This window comes from Tupaia chinensis, unplaced genomic scaffold (assembly GCF_000334495.1).
Source record: "Tupaia chinensis unplaced genomic scaffold, TupChi_1.0 Scaffold000416_1, whole genome shotgun sequence".
Taxonomy (NCBI): Eukaryota; Metazoa; Chordata; class Mammalia; order Scandentia; family Tupaiidae; genus Tupaia; species Tupaia belangeri.
Genome location: NW_006159921.1, coordinates 1901869 through 1921314, shown reverse-complemented (window position 1 = coordinate 1921314; position 19446 = coordinate 1901869). Strand labels below are relative to the sequence as shown.

Here is a 19446-nt window from a genome sequence, read left to right as displayed (position 1 = left end):
CCCTTCCAAAAAAAAAAAAAAAAAAGAAGAAGAAAGGAAGAAGTAAAACTATCTATTTTCAGATGACAGAATCTCATATATTTAAAAATCCCATAGAATCCTCACAAAAATATTAGTGTTAATAAATTAATTCATCAAAGTTGCACAGTTCAAGACCAACACATAAAAATGTGTTTCTAGTAAAAACAATCAGAAAAATAAGTTAAGTAAACAATTCTATTTGCAATAACATTGAAAAAGATAAAGTGTATAGGAAAACTTTCAGTCATGGAGGTGAAAGACTTATACATGCAAAACTAAAAGGCATTGCTGAAAAAAACTAATGAAGAATTAAATCAAAAGGCACCCCATATTCATGAATTGGAAGGCTTAACACTGTTGAGATGGCAATATTTCCAAAAGGGATTTATAGATTTGATAGAACATCTCAAAAATTCAATGACCTTTTTTAAAGAAATGGGAAATCCAATACTCAAATTGAAATGCAACTGTAAGAAGCCTGTAATAATCAAAACAGCACGACAATAAATAAATAAATAAATAAATGGGATTCATATTTTTCAACTTCAAAAATTACTAAAAAGTTAAAATAATAAAAACAGTGTTGTCATGCCATATAGAAAAATGTCAATGGAATAGTACTGGGTGTTCAGAAATAAACCAAAATATGTATGGCCAATTGATTTTTGGCATTGATACTAAGGCTATTCAATGAAGAAGAAAGACTCGCCAACAAATGGTGCTGAGACAAATGGATAACCACATGCAAAACTATGAAATTGCTTCACTCCATATGTAAAAGGTAATTCAAAATTAACTAATGATCTAAATAGAAGAGCTAAAACTATAAAACTCATAGAAGAAAAAGCATAGGAGTAAATCTTCATGGCCTCAGGTCTGGCAGTGGATTCTTAAATTTGACATAAAAATCCCTAGCAATGATAACAACAAATAAATATATTGGACTTTTTAAATCTCTTGTGCAGTAAAGCACACTATTAAGAGGGTAAAAAAAATCTACAGAATGGGAGAAAACATCTGTAAATCCTATATCTTATAAAATTTTAATGACCAGAATATATAAAAATCTTTGTAATTCAACAAGAAAAAGACAAACAACCCAATTATAAAATGGTAAAGGGTTATACTAGACATTTCTCCAAAGAGTATATACAAATGACCCACAAGGACATAAAAAGATAATCAAACTATTGGATCATTAAAGAAATGCAATTCAGAATAACAAGATAGTATGCCACTCCCACTAGGATAGTTATCATAAAAAAGCAAGATAATAAGAAGTATTGATATGGAGAAACTGGAACTCTCATACACTTCTGGTAGGAATATAAAATGGTATGGTTGCTTTGAAAAACAGGCTGGCCATGCCTCAAAAAGTTAAGCATAGAATTACCATAAAATCGAGCAATTTGGGGTCAGCAAGCAGTGTGATGGTTAAGGCTCTGGACTCCTACATGGCCAATTGCAGTTTGAGTCCCAGACCTAGTGGCTTGCTTTCTCACTTTCTCTTTCTCTCTCTCTCTCTCTCTCCTCCTCTGATGAGTACACTTACCCTATAGCAAATTTTGAAATAATAAATACAATTAAATAAATAATTCTTTTTAAAAATTCCAGCAATTCTACACTAAGGTATATACCCAAGAAATATGAAAGCATATATCCTCACAAAATCTTGTACATCAATGTTGCTAGCAGCATTATTCATAAGAACTTAAAAGAGGAAACAACCCAAATGTCCAAGAACTGATGAATGGATGAACAAAGTAGTATATCCATTTAGTGGAATATCCATCAGTCATTAAAAAGGAATGAAGCACAGATACATGCTGCAACATGAATGAAACTTGAAAACATAAGTGAAAAAAGCAAAACACAAAACCCCACATATTATAAGATTCCATGTATATGAAATGTCCAGGACAAGCACATCTACAGAGACAAAAAGTATATTTATGGTTTCCAGAGGCTGAGGAGAGAATAGAATGGGTAGTGACTGTTAAAGGGCATGAGGTTTCTTTTTGGAGTGGAAGTTTCTTTTGGAGAATGAAAATGTTGGGCGTGGTGGCGCCCGCCCTATGGCAAAAACCTATGGAGGCTGGAGGATTGCGGCATCGAGAATGAAAATGTTCTAGAGTTAGATTATGTTATTACTACAAAACTGTTGAAGATACTAAAACCAATCGATCTGCACTTAACAACTGTGGAGAACAATTTGGAGATTCCTCAAAAATCTACAAATAGAACTACCATATGATCCAGCAATCCCACTCCTGGGAATCTACCCAAAGGACAGAAGAATACTTAATCGGAAAAGTGCTTGCACATTGATGTTTATTGTGGCACTATTTACAATTGCTAAGCCATGGAAACAACCAAAATGCCCACGAACTGACGAATGAATAGAAAAACTGTGGCACATATACTCAATGGAATACTATACAGCCATTTAAAAAACCCTAGCTTTTGACAGGAAGTGGATGAATATGGAAGCCTTCGTGCTGAGTGAAGCAAGCCATGCTATGAAGGAGAGGCATTATATGTCCCCACTTAATATATACCAAGTGTCTGCACTGTATGACTGAAACTAATTGAATAAGGATATAGAAACACAGTATATAGATGTAAATACCAGATATAGTGTGTGTGAAATAGGAGGGTCTGAGGAAGGACATTTGGGGGAGGGACAGGGAGGCAAAGCATTAATGGCACAAAGAGGTGTGGTATTATCTGTTGAAGATATTTTGTAGTTTTATCAACTGTGTTAGGGAGAAATGTTCATCTGTTGAAATATCCATTTTGTAAGACAAATAATAATGTGATTGAATGTATGGAAGAAAATGAAATGAAAAAAAAAAAAAAAGAATGGTGAATATGGAGAAAGTTCCTCTCACTGTGAGGACAGCACATCAGAAGTTGGAACGTGTTCCAACTACAGTGGTGATAGGAGAGGATGGAGGCCTTGTACTGCCCATGGTATTGACACTGAGATGTGGTTCTTGTAAACCTCCTAGGGAATTCACTTCCCTTAAGGGCTCTTATTCTTCTTCATCTTAGTCTTATGATCAGTTCTCCTGAAGTGTTGGCCCCGAGACAGTCTCTTAACGGTGATGTGGATCTGATGCAACAGTTCACAAACATTTTAATAACTCCCATTGTTCCTTTGCCCTCAGCAGCCTGAGCTCAGGTTTATCTTAAAAATTAAGCCTAAATTTGGTCTCCTGAGGAATATCCCTTCTCTAAGGCCAATCCTATATGTATTCTCGATCTGAAAGAGACCAGAAGAATGGCACCACAAGAGAAAAATGGTCTGAAAAATGGGGGACCTTAAGTCTCCTTGATCACTTGGTGCTGGAGGTAGGTGAAGGTGTCTTCTCCATGATCAAGTCAACACTGAGAAGGCCTCTTCCAAATCCTATTGTGAGTGTGGAGTGGAGGGAGGATATGGGGAAGTTATTGGGCAAACACGCTGGGGGAATGGGTTTTAGGGAACAATTTATTTTATCGGGAGCTAAGACTTTTGTCTGTACAGGCTCATATGTTGGGTGGAATTTAGGACAGAAAGTAGGTGGAAGAGCAAAATATAGACAAACTGTTCTCTCCTCCACCTCCCACAGACATACTACAGCATCTTCCCACACCTAGGAGAAAACACACACAGGTCTTGCTGCCACACTTCCCGCCCTTTAGTGTTTCTTTTTAATCCTCTTTTCTTCTGCTGCTTTCCTCCTTTTCCTGCCTGCTGCCTTTCCCACTCACTCTGGATCTTCATTCCTTCTTTCTTTATTCCTTCTTCTATCCCTCCTTCTTAGCTTCCCTTTTCTTATATCTTGTGTTTAGTAAAATCTGTTAGTGCTCCCACAGGATAACCATAGACTTGATTCACTTCAATTTGGGAACCCACTTATTCTTCCTCCACTCCTCCCATTCCTGTGTAGGCTGATTTCTTAAGAGAAAAGACAAATGGGACATAAGATTGAATAACAACAGGAAGGGGTCTGGAATTCACCCCTTTCCCCATACATATCCATATCCCTCCCTCATGTCTCTTTATTTTCATTCCTGTTTAGAATCTCTCTAAATCTATTCTCTAGATAGGTAGGTAGAAGAAGACGTTTCAAAGATTCTTGTGAGCTTATGGAAAGAATGCTCACTGTACTGAAATGATGTCTTTGGGTTTGTAAATTTGGAGATATTAGGAATTCAGATGATTGGATTCCCTTCAGGTTCCTTAAACCACATTTCTTCATTCAGTGATCTCTCTCCTCAACTCTCATAGTGGTCTGGTCAGTCTCAGCATTCCACCATGAAACATTATTCAGGGAATCATTTATAAGAAAGGCTCTGTGTGTACTAGCCATTGTGTAGTACTTGAAGTATTGAATTTATATTGAATTAAAACAGGTGAGGAGAAAGATAACCTCATGGAAAAATACCAATTTGTGGCATTGTTATAGAAGACCTAATTACTCTTGAACCCTGAATGAGGGATAGAATTCAGATAGTTGAAGAGGACAGAAAGGCTATCCAGGTGGAGCACTGAGCAGATGAGAGGCCCTGAAACCTGAGTCACCAAGGAGGAGAGTAATATGGTTGAAGCTGAAGATCCTTAGAGGAGAGCAAATAAGAGAATCATAGTAGTTAGAAAGAATAAAGATTCAGGGGTCAATGAGACCTAGCTCAGTATTCGAGCTCTTCTACTCATTGTTCATGCAATCTGGGGCAAATTATTTAATCTCTTTAAACTTTAATGTACTTGTCTGCAAAGTGGGAATGGTCCATAGTACTTACTATACTTCATCAGCATGTGAGAATTGAGTAGGATACATGCAATAAGCATTTATATGTTGGTATAATGTTTAATATAATGCCTAACACACAGTAAACACTCAATGTTCACTATGATAAATGACAATTACTACTGACATAATATCTACTGCTATTACTACTAAGTGGCAAATGGTCTAGAAAGGTAGGAGCCAGTTTGTGTGGAAGCTCCTGAAATCCATCTAACTGTGAACACTTTCCTGTAGACAATAAAGAACCCTGGAAAATTTTCAAAAACACTTTGAAGTAGAGGGAAGATATGTCTTTTAGGAAGTTGACTTTTGTGCAATGGTGTGGTGGGTAAGGCAGCTGGGTCCCACATGGCCAACCGTGAAGTTCAAGTCCCAGATACAGCATCTTGAAAATGCACCAGGCACATGTGTGTGCGTGTATGCCCAAAATCCTGAAAGGAGAGAGATGGAGGAGAAGGGATTGTGATGTAACCATGATCCATGGGGAGTGCTTTCTTATCAACCCTCCCCCCATGTGTCTCTCTTTCATGAATGCACACACCCTCTGACAAATGTTTTTTTTAGATCTTTGCCATAGGGTACTTGTGCTCACTGGAGAGAGACAGATAGAGGCAGAGAGGGAAAGTGAGAAATAATCCCCTGAGGGGATGGCCACACCACAATCCCTTCTCCATTCTCCTCCTGGGATTTTGGGCATGCACACACACGTGTCTAGTGTGACTTTCAAACCAGCAGGTCCAGGACTCAAACCATAGTTGGCCTTGTGGGAATTCATTGCCTCAACCACCACACCATTACTGGCCCTCTAAAATTTGAAAAAAAGAATTCATGTACATTAAGAGAAAAATTGCTGACAGCAGCTGAGAGTGTTATTTGTACCTGGGATTGGGGAGGTAGCAATGATGGTATGCTTTTACAGTTGTGAATCATTTTACTTATGAAATTGTATACCTGAATACACACACACACACATAAATAATTTTGTTGACAGAGAGCATATGCACTCATCAGAGAGACAGAGAGACAGAGAAAGAGAGAGCACCTCCCACCAGTGGGGAGTGGTCACATCACAATCCTTTTTTCTCCAGTTTTTCATTTCATCAGGATTTGGGGCATGCGTGTACATGTGCCTGCCATGTTCTCAAGCTGTCAGGGTTGGAATTCTAACCAGAGTTGGCCGGTGGGATCCAGCTCCTCATGCATAGCACTTGACCACTGTGCTATAAGACCAGCCCTAGCTCGTCTACACTCTAAATAAATTTCATATGCCATAGTAAGAAATACAAAATAACAGCCGGAGTTTCTAGATAATAACATTCCTTCACATGCTATTTTCAAATCCCTTCTTCTAATCATAATTTATACATAGTGCATTCAAAGTAGAAATTCCCAAATAACACAGACATTAGGATCAAAATTAGAGTATCTCTGAGGCTTTTCATCTTGTTGTTGTTGTCATAATTGCTGTAGGATGTTTGCATGTGCTAGAGGTGGGGAGGAAGAGAGAAAGCACTCCCTCAATGGAGTTTGGCTACTGTACAATCCTTTTTCCTCCATTTTCTTCATCACGTCAGGCACACACATGTATACACCAGGCATGTTTTTTTAAGTCACCAGGGGTCAGGATTTGAGCTGTGGTCAGCCATGTGAGATCCAGCTCTTCGTGACAGGGCTTATTCCTGCACTATGAGTTCAGTCTCATCTGTTTTATAATGGAAAAAACATTTTTTGAAGAGGTTTTTGCTATAGTGTGTGTGCTCGCCAAAAAGACAGAGAGAGACAGAGAGACAGAAAGCGAGAAATCATCCCCCGGGGGGATGGCCATGCCGCAATCCCTTCTCCTCCGTTCTCCTCTCGGGATCTTGGGCACACACGTACACGCTCCCAGCATGAGTTTAAGCTGCTGGGTCTGAGACTCGAACTGCGGTCAACTACATGGGAGTCCAGCGACGTAGCCATTATGCCCTCTGCTAGTCCCTTATAATGAAAATGTTTATACACCAACAAAATAGAGAAAATAGTGTATTGAACTTTACTGTATCTATCATCGTTTTCCTGCAATTATCAGCAGTTTGTGAACCTTGGTTTACATGTTCCTCCCTCTTTTTTTTTTTTTTTGGAGAGGTTTTTGCTATAGGGTGCGTGCACTCGCCAGAAAGACAGAGAGAGACAGAGAGAAAGCGAGAAATCACCCCCCCAGGGGGGATGGTCACGCCGCAATTTCTTCTCCTCCATTTCCCCTCTAGGGATCTTGGACACACATGCACACACACCCGGCGTGAGTTTAAGTCACCGGGTCCAGGATTCAAACCACGGTCGGCTATGTGGGAGTTCAGCAACATAGCCATTACGCTAACTGCTGGTCCCATGTTCCTCCCTCTTTTAACAGAGCACTTAAGGCAAAGTCAAGGTATTCTTTTTTGAAGCCATTGAATTAACAGAATGCATCTTTTTAGAGCATCATTTTTTGTTCATGATCTGTCATTTGATTTTTAATTTATCATAAGTCTTATCACATAATTTATAAATCTACACTGATGGTATATCGTCAGTACTTTAATCCTTGTAATAAATTGGCAAAGCACCATTACCAATCACACCTATACAGTAGTTCTTCAGTTTCTATGTGTTTTTGAACAGTTGCCTAAAGACAATTCTGAAATTTAACTTAGTCTGACTTAGATAATAGAATTCAAAGGTAAAATTTAACTTGCTACTAAATCTTGTCACATTGATTTTCAAAGGTGTCTGATCTTATAAACCATTTATAAAATAAGTAAAGTGTTACATATCCTTTGATAGTATACTCAAACCACACTAAAATGTCTGTCGGTAAGTAAAAGGCAATGTTTTAGATACAGGGAATTCTAATTAGATTGGCAGAGTTATGACCAAATACATAGGGTAGACATCGCTACCTTATCTTCAGCCCTTGCCTTTAATGGGTTAAGGAACACAAATTAAAACGGAGGTGAGCCTGCTTGGTTTTGAGAAGTAAAAGGATTCCTCCAGCATTTATATATTCTTATAACCAATTACATGGAAGCCTAAATAAAACCGGTCTCCAGTAGGCTTTGAGACGGACTCACCACCTTCGTAGAAAGGCGATCATCACTAATGAACTACCGCTTCTATCTTTAGAGAGGGCAAATAGGATAGCACTTACTGAACTGGAATTACCATCAAAAATGAAAACCCAACAGTATTCATTTAACCACAAGCCAGTCTTACTTAAATCAGGATTGCCCAACAAAAATATCCTGTCAGCCATTCCTGATCTGAGTTCTGCTGTAGGAGATCAATTAAAACACGGCACACAGAAAAAAGGTGAGGCATTTCTGTTTTGTCATAAATAGGGCAGCGGCCACCTGTTACTCATGAGCAGCTTTTTCTAAGATACGCTGTCAGTTCTGCTCTTTTGGACTTCTTTTTGATGCCAGCAAAAATCATTTTTGTTCCAGGGATGTACTTCTTGGGATTCTCCAAATCCTCCATCAGGGTATCCTTTCCCCAGGGGATGCCTTTGCTCTTGTTGGCATCTGCGTAAGAGAATCCAGGGCCCTGACCTGTCTTCTGCCCAGATAGACCATGGAGATCTGGGCCAGTCTTCTGCTTGCCTCCCTTTTCCACGGTGCGGCACTGGGCACACTTCTGAACAAAACTCTTCTTGCCTTTCTCAACGTCACCCATTTTTAGTTCTATCTTTTGTTGCTCAGGATACAAGGGTTCCTGCTCAGAAGCTGGATGTCCCACTCTCCTGGAGAATCATTTTTATATAAATATTTGAAGATAAATGTGAGCTTTGTGTAAAAATAAACATGGCAGTATTCGGGTATTGTAGTCCTTCATAGATAGTTTTAGAGATGATTGTGTTATATATTTGTCTACTAAGGTCGATAGAGATATTTTTTTTGTGTGTGAGAGGTTTTTGCTATAGGGCGCGTGCGCTCGCCAGACAGACAGACAGAGACATAGAGACAGAAAGCAGGAAATCACCCCCCAGGGGGGATGGCCACGCCGCAATCCCTTCTCCTTCATTCTCCTCTCGGGATCCTGGGCACGTACGCACACGCGCCCGGCGTGAGTTTAAGCCACCGGGTCCGGGACTCGAACCGCGGTCAACTACGTGGGAGTCCAGCGACATAGCCATTACGCTAACTGCTGGTCCCGATAGAGATATTTTTACATATATTCATTCAGTTGCTTTGTAAGAACATCAGTGCAACTGTTCTTGTCCTTCCCATGTATCAGGTGGGAATCAGGGAGGAGAGATCTTTGTAGGGTAGGTCCTTGGGACAAGTTTTCCTGAGCAATTACAGCTCTGGAAAAATGTAACCCAAGGGCATGGGTTTTAACACCAAAGAACTTGGTTTATTTCTCAAGAGAATGTCTTCTAGAACTTTCACTCACTGAACTAAAGAACCACATCTCTTGCCATCCTCTGTTTTCCTTTTTTCCCCCTTTATTTTTATGATGGAAAGCACAGAATGTGCAACAGAGAGCAAGGGAGAGAGAAGGAAGCACCCTTGACAAGTACATAATGTTGTGATCCCCTCTCCTCAATCCTCCAGTCCTTCAGGATCCAGGGCGCCTAAATGTGGGCCGAGCATGCCTTCGGGCCAACCCAGGGATCCAAACTCAGTCAGCATATGGCCCCCAGGCTTGCAGGTTACTTGCATTACTGTAGTGCCACAGTGCCTGGGCTCCATCCTCAATTTTCTTTTCTCTTCTTTTCTTTCTTTCTTTCTTTTTTTTTTTTTTTTTTGTTTCTTTTTTCTAAAGTTTTTTAGTATCCTACAGGGCACATGCACTAACTTGAGAGAGAAAGCACCACTCCAGGGCAGATGGTTTCACTGCAATGCCTTCTCTATTCTTCTTTCAGGATTTCCGGCACACGTGCACATGCACCTGGCATGTTTCTCAAGCTCCTAGGTCCAGGACTCAAACCATGTGTTTTACCATAAGGGATCCAGTGGCTGTAACTACCACACCACTAGCTGGCCCAGATTACCCTCTAAGTTTCTATAATGCCTAGGTCTTGCCAAAGCTTTATAAACCTCAATACTTAAAAAAAAATTTTTTTTTTGAGAGCGAGATTTTTGGTATAGGACATGTGCACTTGCTGGAGAGACAGAGACACAGAAAGTGAGTAATCACTCCCCAGGGGGTATGGCCACGCTGCAAATCTCTTCTCCTCCATTCTTCTCTTGGGATTTTTGGGCACATATTCTCTTGAGTCCAGTATGAGTTTTAAGCCACCGGGTTCAGGACTTAAACTACAGTTGGGCATGTGAGAGTCCAGCGAAATAACCATTACACCATCTGCTGGTCCCATGATACTTAAATTTTAGGAAGCCTCCCAAGGATTACTAGGGACATGTATATAATATCAATAAAAAATGCACATAACTTTAAAAATGTAAAATATGAGAGTTCAAGGGGAAAACTCATTAAAAATCACTGCATTTGTCCTGGCTTTTTTTTTTACTTATCCTTGCAGGTGATTCAGGGCAACAAAGACTGGTAAAGAATATTTATATAGAAAGGTTTGAAAAGCACTCATCATTCCAGCTTCACTAGAGCCAAGATCATCTGCTTGTTTTTCTTCTTATTTACCACTGAATTTATACATGACAATTTCTGCTGACCCATACATCTCTATCTTCAACAATGAACCATATGTAGTTTCTCAAACTTCTGCCATTAAGAAGCATTTATTTGCTTACCTCAAAACATTACACTCTACGTGCCGTCAAGATGTATGCACATAGGCTGATGATATTTGTGGTCACAAGTACTTACTTGTTCATTCATTGATGGATTCATCTGGATTTGTGAAGCCCGTGGGTCACAAAACACTATGCTGGGCACAGCAGGTATGAATAGGAGTCAGTCATGAAGCCCATACATGAGAATAGCATGGTCCAAAGGGAAATGGTTTACCCTAAATTGCCCCCAAAATAGAATATGTCATGTGATGGAGGTGCATGAAAAGCCTTGAAAACAGATTTATCATCCTAAGCTACATCTTAGGATGGTACTTAACAATGATTTTGGACAGCTCAATTCTGACCCTCCAAAGGAAAACAATCCAATTTTTTTTCTTTTCTTTTTTTCTTTCTTTCCTTTTTTAGGTTTTTGCCATAGTGTGGGCATGTTCGCCAGAGAGAAGGAAAGTGAGAAATCACCACCCGAAGAGATGGTCATTTCATAATCTCTTCTCCTCCATTCTCCTCTCAGGATTTTGGGCATGCATGCGCACACACCTAGTGTGATTTTCAAGCCGCTGGGTCCGGGACTCAAACCTCTGTCAGCACCTTAACCACCATACCATCCGATGGCCCTGGAAAATGATCTAATTTTAATGACTGTTTTGTTTTGCATGGTTTCTCTCTAGGCATGTGGGGAAGATCTCATGGAACCACAGAACATCACGAGGGTGTCAGAGTTTATCCTCTTGGGGTTCTCCCAAACCCAGGAGCTCCAGAAATTGCTGTTCGTGGTGTTCCTATTTATCTATGTCATCACGGTTGTGGGAAACCTCCTTATCATGGTCACAGTGACTTTTGACTCCTGGCTCCACACACCTATGTACTTTCTGCTCCGAAACCTGGCTGTCATAGACCTCTGCTATTCCACAGTCACTTCCCCAAAGATGCTGGTGGACTTCTTTAATGAGACCAAGACCATCTCCTACCAGAGCTGCATGGCCCAGATCTTCTTCTTCCACCTTTTGGGAGGTGGGACTGTCTTCTTCCTCTCAGTGATGGCTTATGACCGCTACATAGCCATCTCCCGGCCCCTCCACTATGTCACCATCATGAACACTCAACTCTGTGTAGGGTTGGTAGTGGCTGCCTGGGTAGGGGGCTTTGTCCACTCTATTGTCCAGCTGGCTCTGATGCTCCCATTGCCTTTCTGTGGCCCCAATGTCCTGGACAACTTCTACTGCGATGTCCCCCAAGTACTGAGGCTTGCCTGCACTGACACTTCCCTCCTGGAGTTCCTCATGATCTCCAACAGCGGGATGCTGGTTCTCATCTGGTTCCTCCTCCTTTTGATCTCTTATACTGTCATCCTGGTGATGCTGAGGTCCCACTCAGAGCAGGCAAGGAGAAAGGCAGCTTCCACCTGCACCACCCACATCATTGTGGTTTCCATGATCTTCATTCCTTGCATCTATATCTACTCCCGACCCTTCACCCCCTTCCCCATGGACAAGACTGTGTCCGTCAGCTACACAGTCATGACCCCCATGCTCAACCCCATGATCTACACCCTGAGGAACCAGGAGATGCAGGCAGCCATGAAGAGATTAGGCAAACGCATAGTGATTTGTAGCAGGAAGTGAATTTTGTTTTTGCTTTTGTTTTTTAATAGGGCACCTGTGCTCACTAGAGAGAGTGAGAGAGAAAGTGAGAAATCATGCCCTGCCCCACCCCACCCCCCCAACCGTGGGGATGGCCTCACTACAATTCCCTGTCCTCCATCCTTTTTATTCTTATTTTTTTTTTTAAAGGTTTTTGCCATAGGGCACATGCGCTCCCTGGAGAGGGGCAGAGGGAGGGACACCAAGAGGGAAAGTGAAAAATCACACCCAAGGAGAGATGGCCTTGCCACAATCCCTTCTCTTCTATTCTCCTCCTGGGATTTTGGACACATACCCACATGCGCCTGGTGTGATTTTTAAGCCACTAAGTTCGGGACTCAAGCTGGGGTCAGCCATGTGGGACTCCAGCACCTTAACCACCATGCCACGTGCTTTGTAGGCATGCATGTGCACACGCCTGGCATGTTTTTCAAGCTGCTGGGTTCCAGGCTCTAACTGCACAGTTGGCCATGTGGAATCCAGTTGTCTTAACCTCTACACCACCTACTGGCCCCAGGAGTGAACTTTATTTTTCTCTTTTTTATTTACAAAGCACACACACACACATACACACACACACGTATATATATTTAACTTTAAAATAATATATTTTTATAATGTATAACATGGTTTTTCCCCAGCATAAATACAGTGCATAGTACCACATACGTTATCAACAACAGATTACTTTTTATTTTTGTGTCTATTAAATGTTTTGTTTGACTGTTTTCTTCCTGATCCCCACTCTCCCATTCCCTAGGTGAACTCTTTTTTTCTGTTTTTTAAAAAATATTTCCTCTTTACTAGTCTGAGATAGCTAGGACACATGTCTTTTAGAATTATTTTATTTAACTTTATTCATTCAGTTAAACTTGACCAAGAGAGACAGAGTGAGAGTGAGAGAGAAAGGAGAGAGAAGAAGGGAAAGTGAGAAAGCAAACCGCCAAGTCTGGGACTTGAACTGTGGTCAGCCATGTGGGAATCCAGTGCCCTTAACTGCCACGCCAACTGCCAGCCTCTCCCTAAGTGAACTTTTAAAATATTTCATTTATTTCACTTTTATTAATTATTATTATTTTTGAACTTTGCTGTAGGACACATGTGCTCACCAGAGAGAGACAGAGAGAGAAAGAGAGGGAGAGAAAAAGGGAGGGGGAAAGTGAGAAAGCAAGTCATCAGGTCTAGGATTCAAACCACCATGGACCATGTGGGAGTCCAGCACCTTAACCGCCATGCCACCTGCTAGCCTCCCTAAGTGAACTGTTTTTTGTTTTTGTTTTTTAATTTTAATTAATTTATTTTTGGAGAGGTTTTTGCTATAGGGCACATGCACTCGCCAGAAAGACAGAGAGAGACAGAGAGACAGAAAGTGAGAAATCACCCCCCAGGGCGATGGCAATGCTGCAATCCCCTCTCCTCCATTCTCCTCTCGGGATCTTGGGGACGCACAAACATGTGCCTGCCATGAGTTTAAGCCACTGGGTCTGGGCTCAAACTGTGGTCGACTACATGGGAGTCCAGTGACATAGCCATTATGCCATCTGCTGGTCCCTCTAAGTGAACTTTTAATAGGTCTACTTTAATAAAAAATTCTCTTGTTTTCCCACATGACAGACGGTGAAAAGTCTATAAAGTATCAATGAGATGCACTCATAGTCGAGGACCTGCTCTTGTTGCAGGACTCTGTTAGGCACTTTCACACTTGTATCTCATTACTTCCCATAAAACTGTAGCAGATAAATTATTACTATATATATGCTCTATCTATTTCTTAGTTTTATGAATGGAAACTTGGGAAAGAAGTGACCTTTTTTTTTTTCTTTTTTTTGAAGAGGTTTTTTCTTTTTTTTTTGGAGAGGGCGCGTGCGCTCACCAGAAAGACAGAGACAGAGAGATAGAAAGTGAGAAATCACCCCCCCGGGGAGATGACCACGCCACTATCCCTTCTCCTCCATTCTCCTCTTGGGATCTTGGGCACGCACGCACACGCGGCCGGCGTGAGTTTTAAGCTACCGGGTCCGGGAAGTGAACCGCAGTTGACTACGTGGGAATCCAGTGACATAGCCATTATGCTAACTGCTGGTCCCAGAAGTGATTTGCTCAAAGGTAACAGTAAGCGAGTGGCAGAACTTGGCTGGAAACTGGTTCCTCTAACTCCAGGCTAAGAAGCGAGAGATGTGGAAGGGATTTGAAACTGAAGAGTCTCCACAAACACAAGAGAAAACCCAGAGGATGCCCCATCTATGGACAAATATCTGTGATGAATGGTCCATTGGTTCATAGGAACTCCAGAACAAGGACATTCTTCTCTACCCCCTGCCTCCCTGCCTCCCTGCCTCATTGCCCGCTGTGGCATTTAGGAAGAGGTCTCGCTTGGAACATTGTCTGAACATTTCCCATAATGCCGCATTTGCTCTTTGGATTTGTTCCTTCTTTGCCAAATACTCCTTGGATGATGTGCCGATGACATTACTTTCCCAGCATGATCTTTCATTTGACTGGTATGGCTGGGGAAGAAAATAGCATGGGGGGGGGGAGGGGACCAAGCCCAGAGAGGGCATGGCTGTGATCATTCGTGTCCAGCTTTGGGGCAGTGCGTTCAGTTCCAGGACCACCAGTTCCTGGGTGTTTCTGCCTTTCTTTGCGCACACTGAATCATGAGCTCCTTGGAGGCAGGGCTTATGCTTCATTTTCCTCTAACTTTTTCCAGTATCTCAAATAGTACTTACAGATAGAGTTATTTCCACTTTTTCCTGCATCTTGGTTTTCCCTCTTTTTATTTCAGAATCTGAATTTTATGTTTTTAAATAATTATTTAATTTAACTTTATTTGCTTATTTGTTTATTTATTTTTAATTTGACCAGAGAGGGACAGAGTATGAGAGAGAGAGAGAGAGAAAACAAGCCGCCAGGTCTGGGACTCGAACTGCATTTGGCCACATGGAAATCCAGCACCCTTAACCCCCAAGCCACCTGCCAGCCCCCAGAATCTGTTTTTAAAATTTCTGTTCGTATGTATATTTATTCCCTTCATCTCCCTTAGGATAGGCATCATTTTAAAGTCTCGGGCAATGTATAGTATTATTCCAAACCTAAAAAGGTAGAAGTTTTTTGTTTTTACTTTCCTCTCTGCAACCATCCAATTCAGGAAATATAAGTCAGGTTCTTCTTGGTTTCTCTTCTGACAAAACAACTGACTTGATCAACCTGATAGAGGGCCCTGCTCCTGCACACAGAGCCTCCAACCAGTGTTTCATTGGTTTGCTTTTGAATACTAACGCCTAACCATTGACCACTAGACAGATGAAGAAATGTTTTAAGATGGAAAGCAAATTCAAAAACAAAGCAAAACTGAAAAAAATATATAAGAAAACAAAAAATTGGGCCAGTAAGTTATGTGGAGGTTAAGGCGGCTGGATCCCAATTAGTCGAGCACATGGCTCAAGTCCCAGACCCAGCGACTTGAAATACATACTGGGAAGGACCAGCAGGTGGTGTAGTGGTTAAGGCTCTGGACTCCCGTGTTGTAGTCCCTGGTTTGAGTCTTGTACCTAATGTTTTGAAACACAAGCCAGTCATATATGTGCGTGTGCCCAAAATCTTGAGAAGAGAATGGAGGAGAAGAGATTGTGATGTGCCATCTCTCACGGGGAGAGGAGTGATTTCTCACTTTCTGTGTCTCTGTCTCTCTCTGTCTCTCTGGCAAATGTGCACACCCTATAGCAAAAATATCTCTCAAAAAAAAAAAAAAGAAAGAAAGAAAGAAAAGAAAACAGATAAATCAAGGAATAGAATAAACGTTTTTCTTTTTAGCCAGAGGCCACGTGCACTCCAGGGGTGTGGGGGATGGCCACATCACAGTCCTTTTTCCTATATATTCCTTCTTCCCATCGGGATTTTGGACTTGTACACACACGCACCTGGTACGTTCCTCAAGTCGCTGTGGCCAGGATTTGAATTGTGGTCAGCCATATGGGATCTGGCTCCCTTAACCATTGAACTACTGGGCTGGTCCAAGAAAACTAACAACAACAAAAAGACAAATGTATCAGGACCAGCAGATAGCATAATGGTTACATCGCTGGACTCCCATGTAGTTGACCACAATTCGAGTCCCGGACCCTGTGGTTTAAACTCACGTGGTGTGTGTGTGTGTGTGTGTGTGTGTGTGCTCGTGCCCAAGATCCTGAGAGGTGAATGGAGAAGGGATTGCAGCATGGCCATCCCCCCTGGGGGATGATTTCTCGCTTTCTGTCTCTCTGTCTCTGTCTTTCTGGTAAGCACACACGCCCTATAGCAAAAAACCTCTCAAAAAAAAAAAAAATAGAAAGAAACTCACGCTGGGCAAGTATGTGCCCAAAATCCTGAGAGGAAAATAGAAGAGAAGGGATGGTGGCATGGTTACCCTGTGTCAAGGGGAGGAGTGATTTCTCACTTCCTGTCTCTCTATCTCTGTCTCTCTGGTGAGCACACACACCCTATAGCAAAAATCTCTCTTAAAAAATAGTTTACAACAAGAAGGAAGAAATAAATCAAACCAATTATCTTGATGACACCATGAGAGTGTTGGTTGTGTTGATGAGCAAATGAGTGGTTCTCAATGTCTTGTTCCTGAAACAGTTCATTAGCATTACAAATGTAACATCTTAGTGTTACCATTGACATCGATGAATGAAGATGTCTGAGCTGGGCACACAAATCTTTTAACAAGCCATCTTGTGATTCTCTCAAGGGTAAGAATAAATGGCCTAAGAAATAGGTTCTCCTAAAACTCCCAGAGTCTTTGTTTTTGTTTTTGCTAGAGGGTGTGTGTACTTATCAGAGAGAGACAGTGAGGAGAAGAGAAAGCACCCCTGTGGGGAATGGTGACACCACAATGCCTTCTCCATTTCTCCCTCCTGTTAGGATTTTGAGCATGCACACGCACCTGGCGTATTTCTCAAGCTGCTGAGCCCAGGACTCAAACAACAGAGGTGGCTATGTGAGTTCCAGCTGAGTTTTTGGTTTGTTTTGTTGGTTAGTTGGTTGATCGGTTTGATTTTTGAAATGAAAAAGTAGTCTATTACGTAGAATTGAATGTACAATCCTGAGAGTGAGGAATGGCCTGAGCAGACAGAAAGAGTGGCTCAACAGGCCCCAGTAGTTACATTCTGCAAGGTTTTTCATTTTCTAACCTAGGTCGTGTTGGTTGATCATTGGCTGGACCCACGGACTATTCTCATCTCATTGGCTCTAATCAATGTGGCTAGGTCCAATGATTTTTCTCATTGGCTATATCAAATGTAGTTTAATCAGCTAGACATCACCTACTAGTCTGCCTACATTATCTTGGGCAGGGAAATTTCTGCCCTGATTGGTTTTTCTATCTAGCCACACAGGCAGATGCTTCAGCTCCCTTACCTGCTTCCATATGCTAGCTTTCTTCTGCCTCATTTTAGCCCCTGGAAGGCATGATCCTCATAAACCTTTTTGGGGAGTTGAAGGTGGGTGATCCAACTTTTGTAACTGCTTCATACCGGAAGGGAGCATAGCCCTACCTTATCAGGAATCACCAAACTCTTGCCCTATCTGATCTAGATGGGACAGCAGTGTCAAGGGCAGGTCATTGAGGCAGTCCTGAGGTGTGCTGTTGAGCGAGCTGTTACTGGTGCTGGATGACTCAGCAGGATTCAGTGGAGACCCCAAGGGGTTGGCATTCCTTTTTTTATTTGCAATTTTATGGCTTTTAAGGAAGAAGAGATAAATTTGGTTAGGAGAGTTAAGAGACTGGGCCCAAAAATGAGAGTGAGAATTTCCATTGATTGGGATCCCAAGAGGGGAAAACAGCCAAGGGAACCAGTTCCAGATTTTTCACCAGATTCCCCATGATCCTGACAACTGCTGTTAGAGTTGAGAAGCAATATGATTACAGATAGGCCGTTTAAGGCACCTCATGGCCATGAGTTCTTTCAACACAGGTGGGTGCCAGGAATTTTAAGGGAGCCCAAACTGGGATTCCTCAGTGAGGCCTCAGTGGCTAAATTCTGTTGAAAGAATCTGAGATTAACTGCCCTTTCTATTAGCATGTTTTTAGTTCATTCAGTTATTTGAAAACCCTGCAGGCATGTGCATTTTAACTGTAAAAGTTGACCTCCCCTATATCTAGGATGAGGAGTCATTGAGCTGATGGCTATTTTTTATTTGCTACAGGGCACATGTGCTCACCAGCGGCAGACAGAGAGAGAGAGAGACAGAAAGTGAGAAAGCAAGACACCAGGTCCAGGACTCAAACCACAATTGGCCATGTAGGAGTCCAACACCTTAACCACCACACCTGCTGGCTCTAGAAGCTTTTTAAAATGGTTTAATTACTTCTCTATAAGAGAGTGAAAGGCACTTCCAACAGGGTCTTCACATCACAATCTATCCTCAAGCCCAGCCTCACCCAGTCCCGATCATGAGCATACTCACGCCCAGTGTGCTCAGGGACATCCTGGAACATGAATTCAGGACCTTTCCCATGTGAGTCCAATTGTGTTGTTACTGTGCCACCACCTGACCCAAGGCATTGAGGAACTTTTTAATGATTCCCATGGCTCCCTTGGCCCCAATGGTAATCAGCCCAGTTGTGCTTCCTTAGCTCTGTCCAATAGTTTCTCCCCAAGGAGAGTCCCTCTTCCCCTAGGGTCCCATCATCATGGTAGAATACGTGAGGTATGGGCAGGAGCTGGAAGGCTGTGAGGCTGCTGCAAGTGAACTCCAAAAAGATGTTCATTCTGGGCTGAAGGCAGGTGAGAGATGGGGTTTCTTTACCTGCATATAGTTCATCTGTTAAAAAGGCTCTTGCAACACCTGCCGGGGGATGGACATAATAAGCAAATGACATAGTCTTGATGGTAGTAAGACTGAATTGTGAGGAGAGCCTTGGGAAGTACCACAGAGGGACTGTGATATTGAAAACAGATGCCTCAAATAATGTAGGAAAACAACCAAGCTTAGGATTGGCTCTATGACTTGGAGGAAGAAAGCTGACAGTAAAGAATAAAAAGGGATGAGAAAAATCACCACAAGATTCTCCACAGAGGGAACCAGCAGTTAGCGTAATGGCTATGTTGCTGGACTCCCACGTAGTCGACCGTGGTTCGCATCCCGGACCCGGTGGCTTAAAACTCACGCCGGGCGCGTGTGCGTGTGTGCCCAAGATCCCGAGAGGAGAATGGAGGAGAAGGGATTGCGGCGTGACCATCCCCCCTGGGGGGTGATTTCTCGCTTTCTGTCTCT

General features: G+C 42.0%; 2 protein-coding genes and 1 pseudogene across 2 annotated transcripts in view; 1 reads left to right on the top strand and 2 right to left on the bottom strand.

Annotated features, from left to right (window-relative positions):
* SKA2 (spindle and kinetochore associated complex subunit 2) overlaps window positions 1-19446 on the bottom strand; it is a 1094818-nt gene that overhangs the window by 58480 nt on the left and 1016892 nt on the right. The window lies entirely within an intron of this gene.
* On the bottom strand, window positions 8193-8513 carry LOC106735499 (cytochrome c, somatic pseudogene; annotated as a pseudogene).
* LOC102482270 (olfactory receptor 4D1) lies at window positions 11233-12168 on the top strand. The gene has a single exon (XM_006154655.1). It carries the CDS (start codon window positions 11233-11235, stop codon window positions 12166-12168), a length of 936 nt encoding a protein of 311 aa, XP_006154717.1.

Bases quoted from the DNA above. Each gene is read 5' to 3' on its own strand.
- LOC102482270 (XM_006154655.1), top strand. From the start codon at position 11,233: ATGGAACCACAGAACATCACGAGGGTGTCAGAGTTTATCCTCTTGGGG.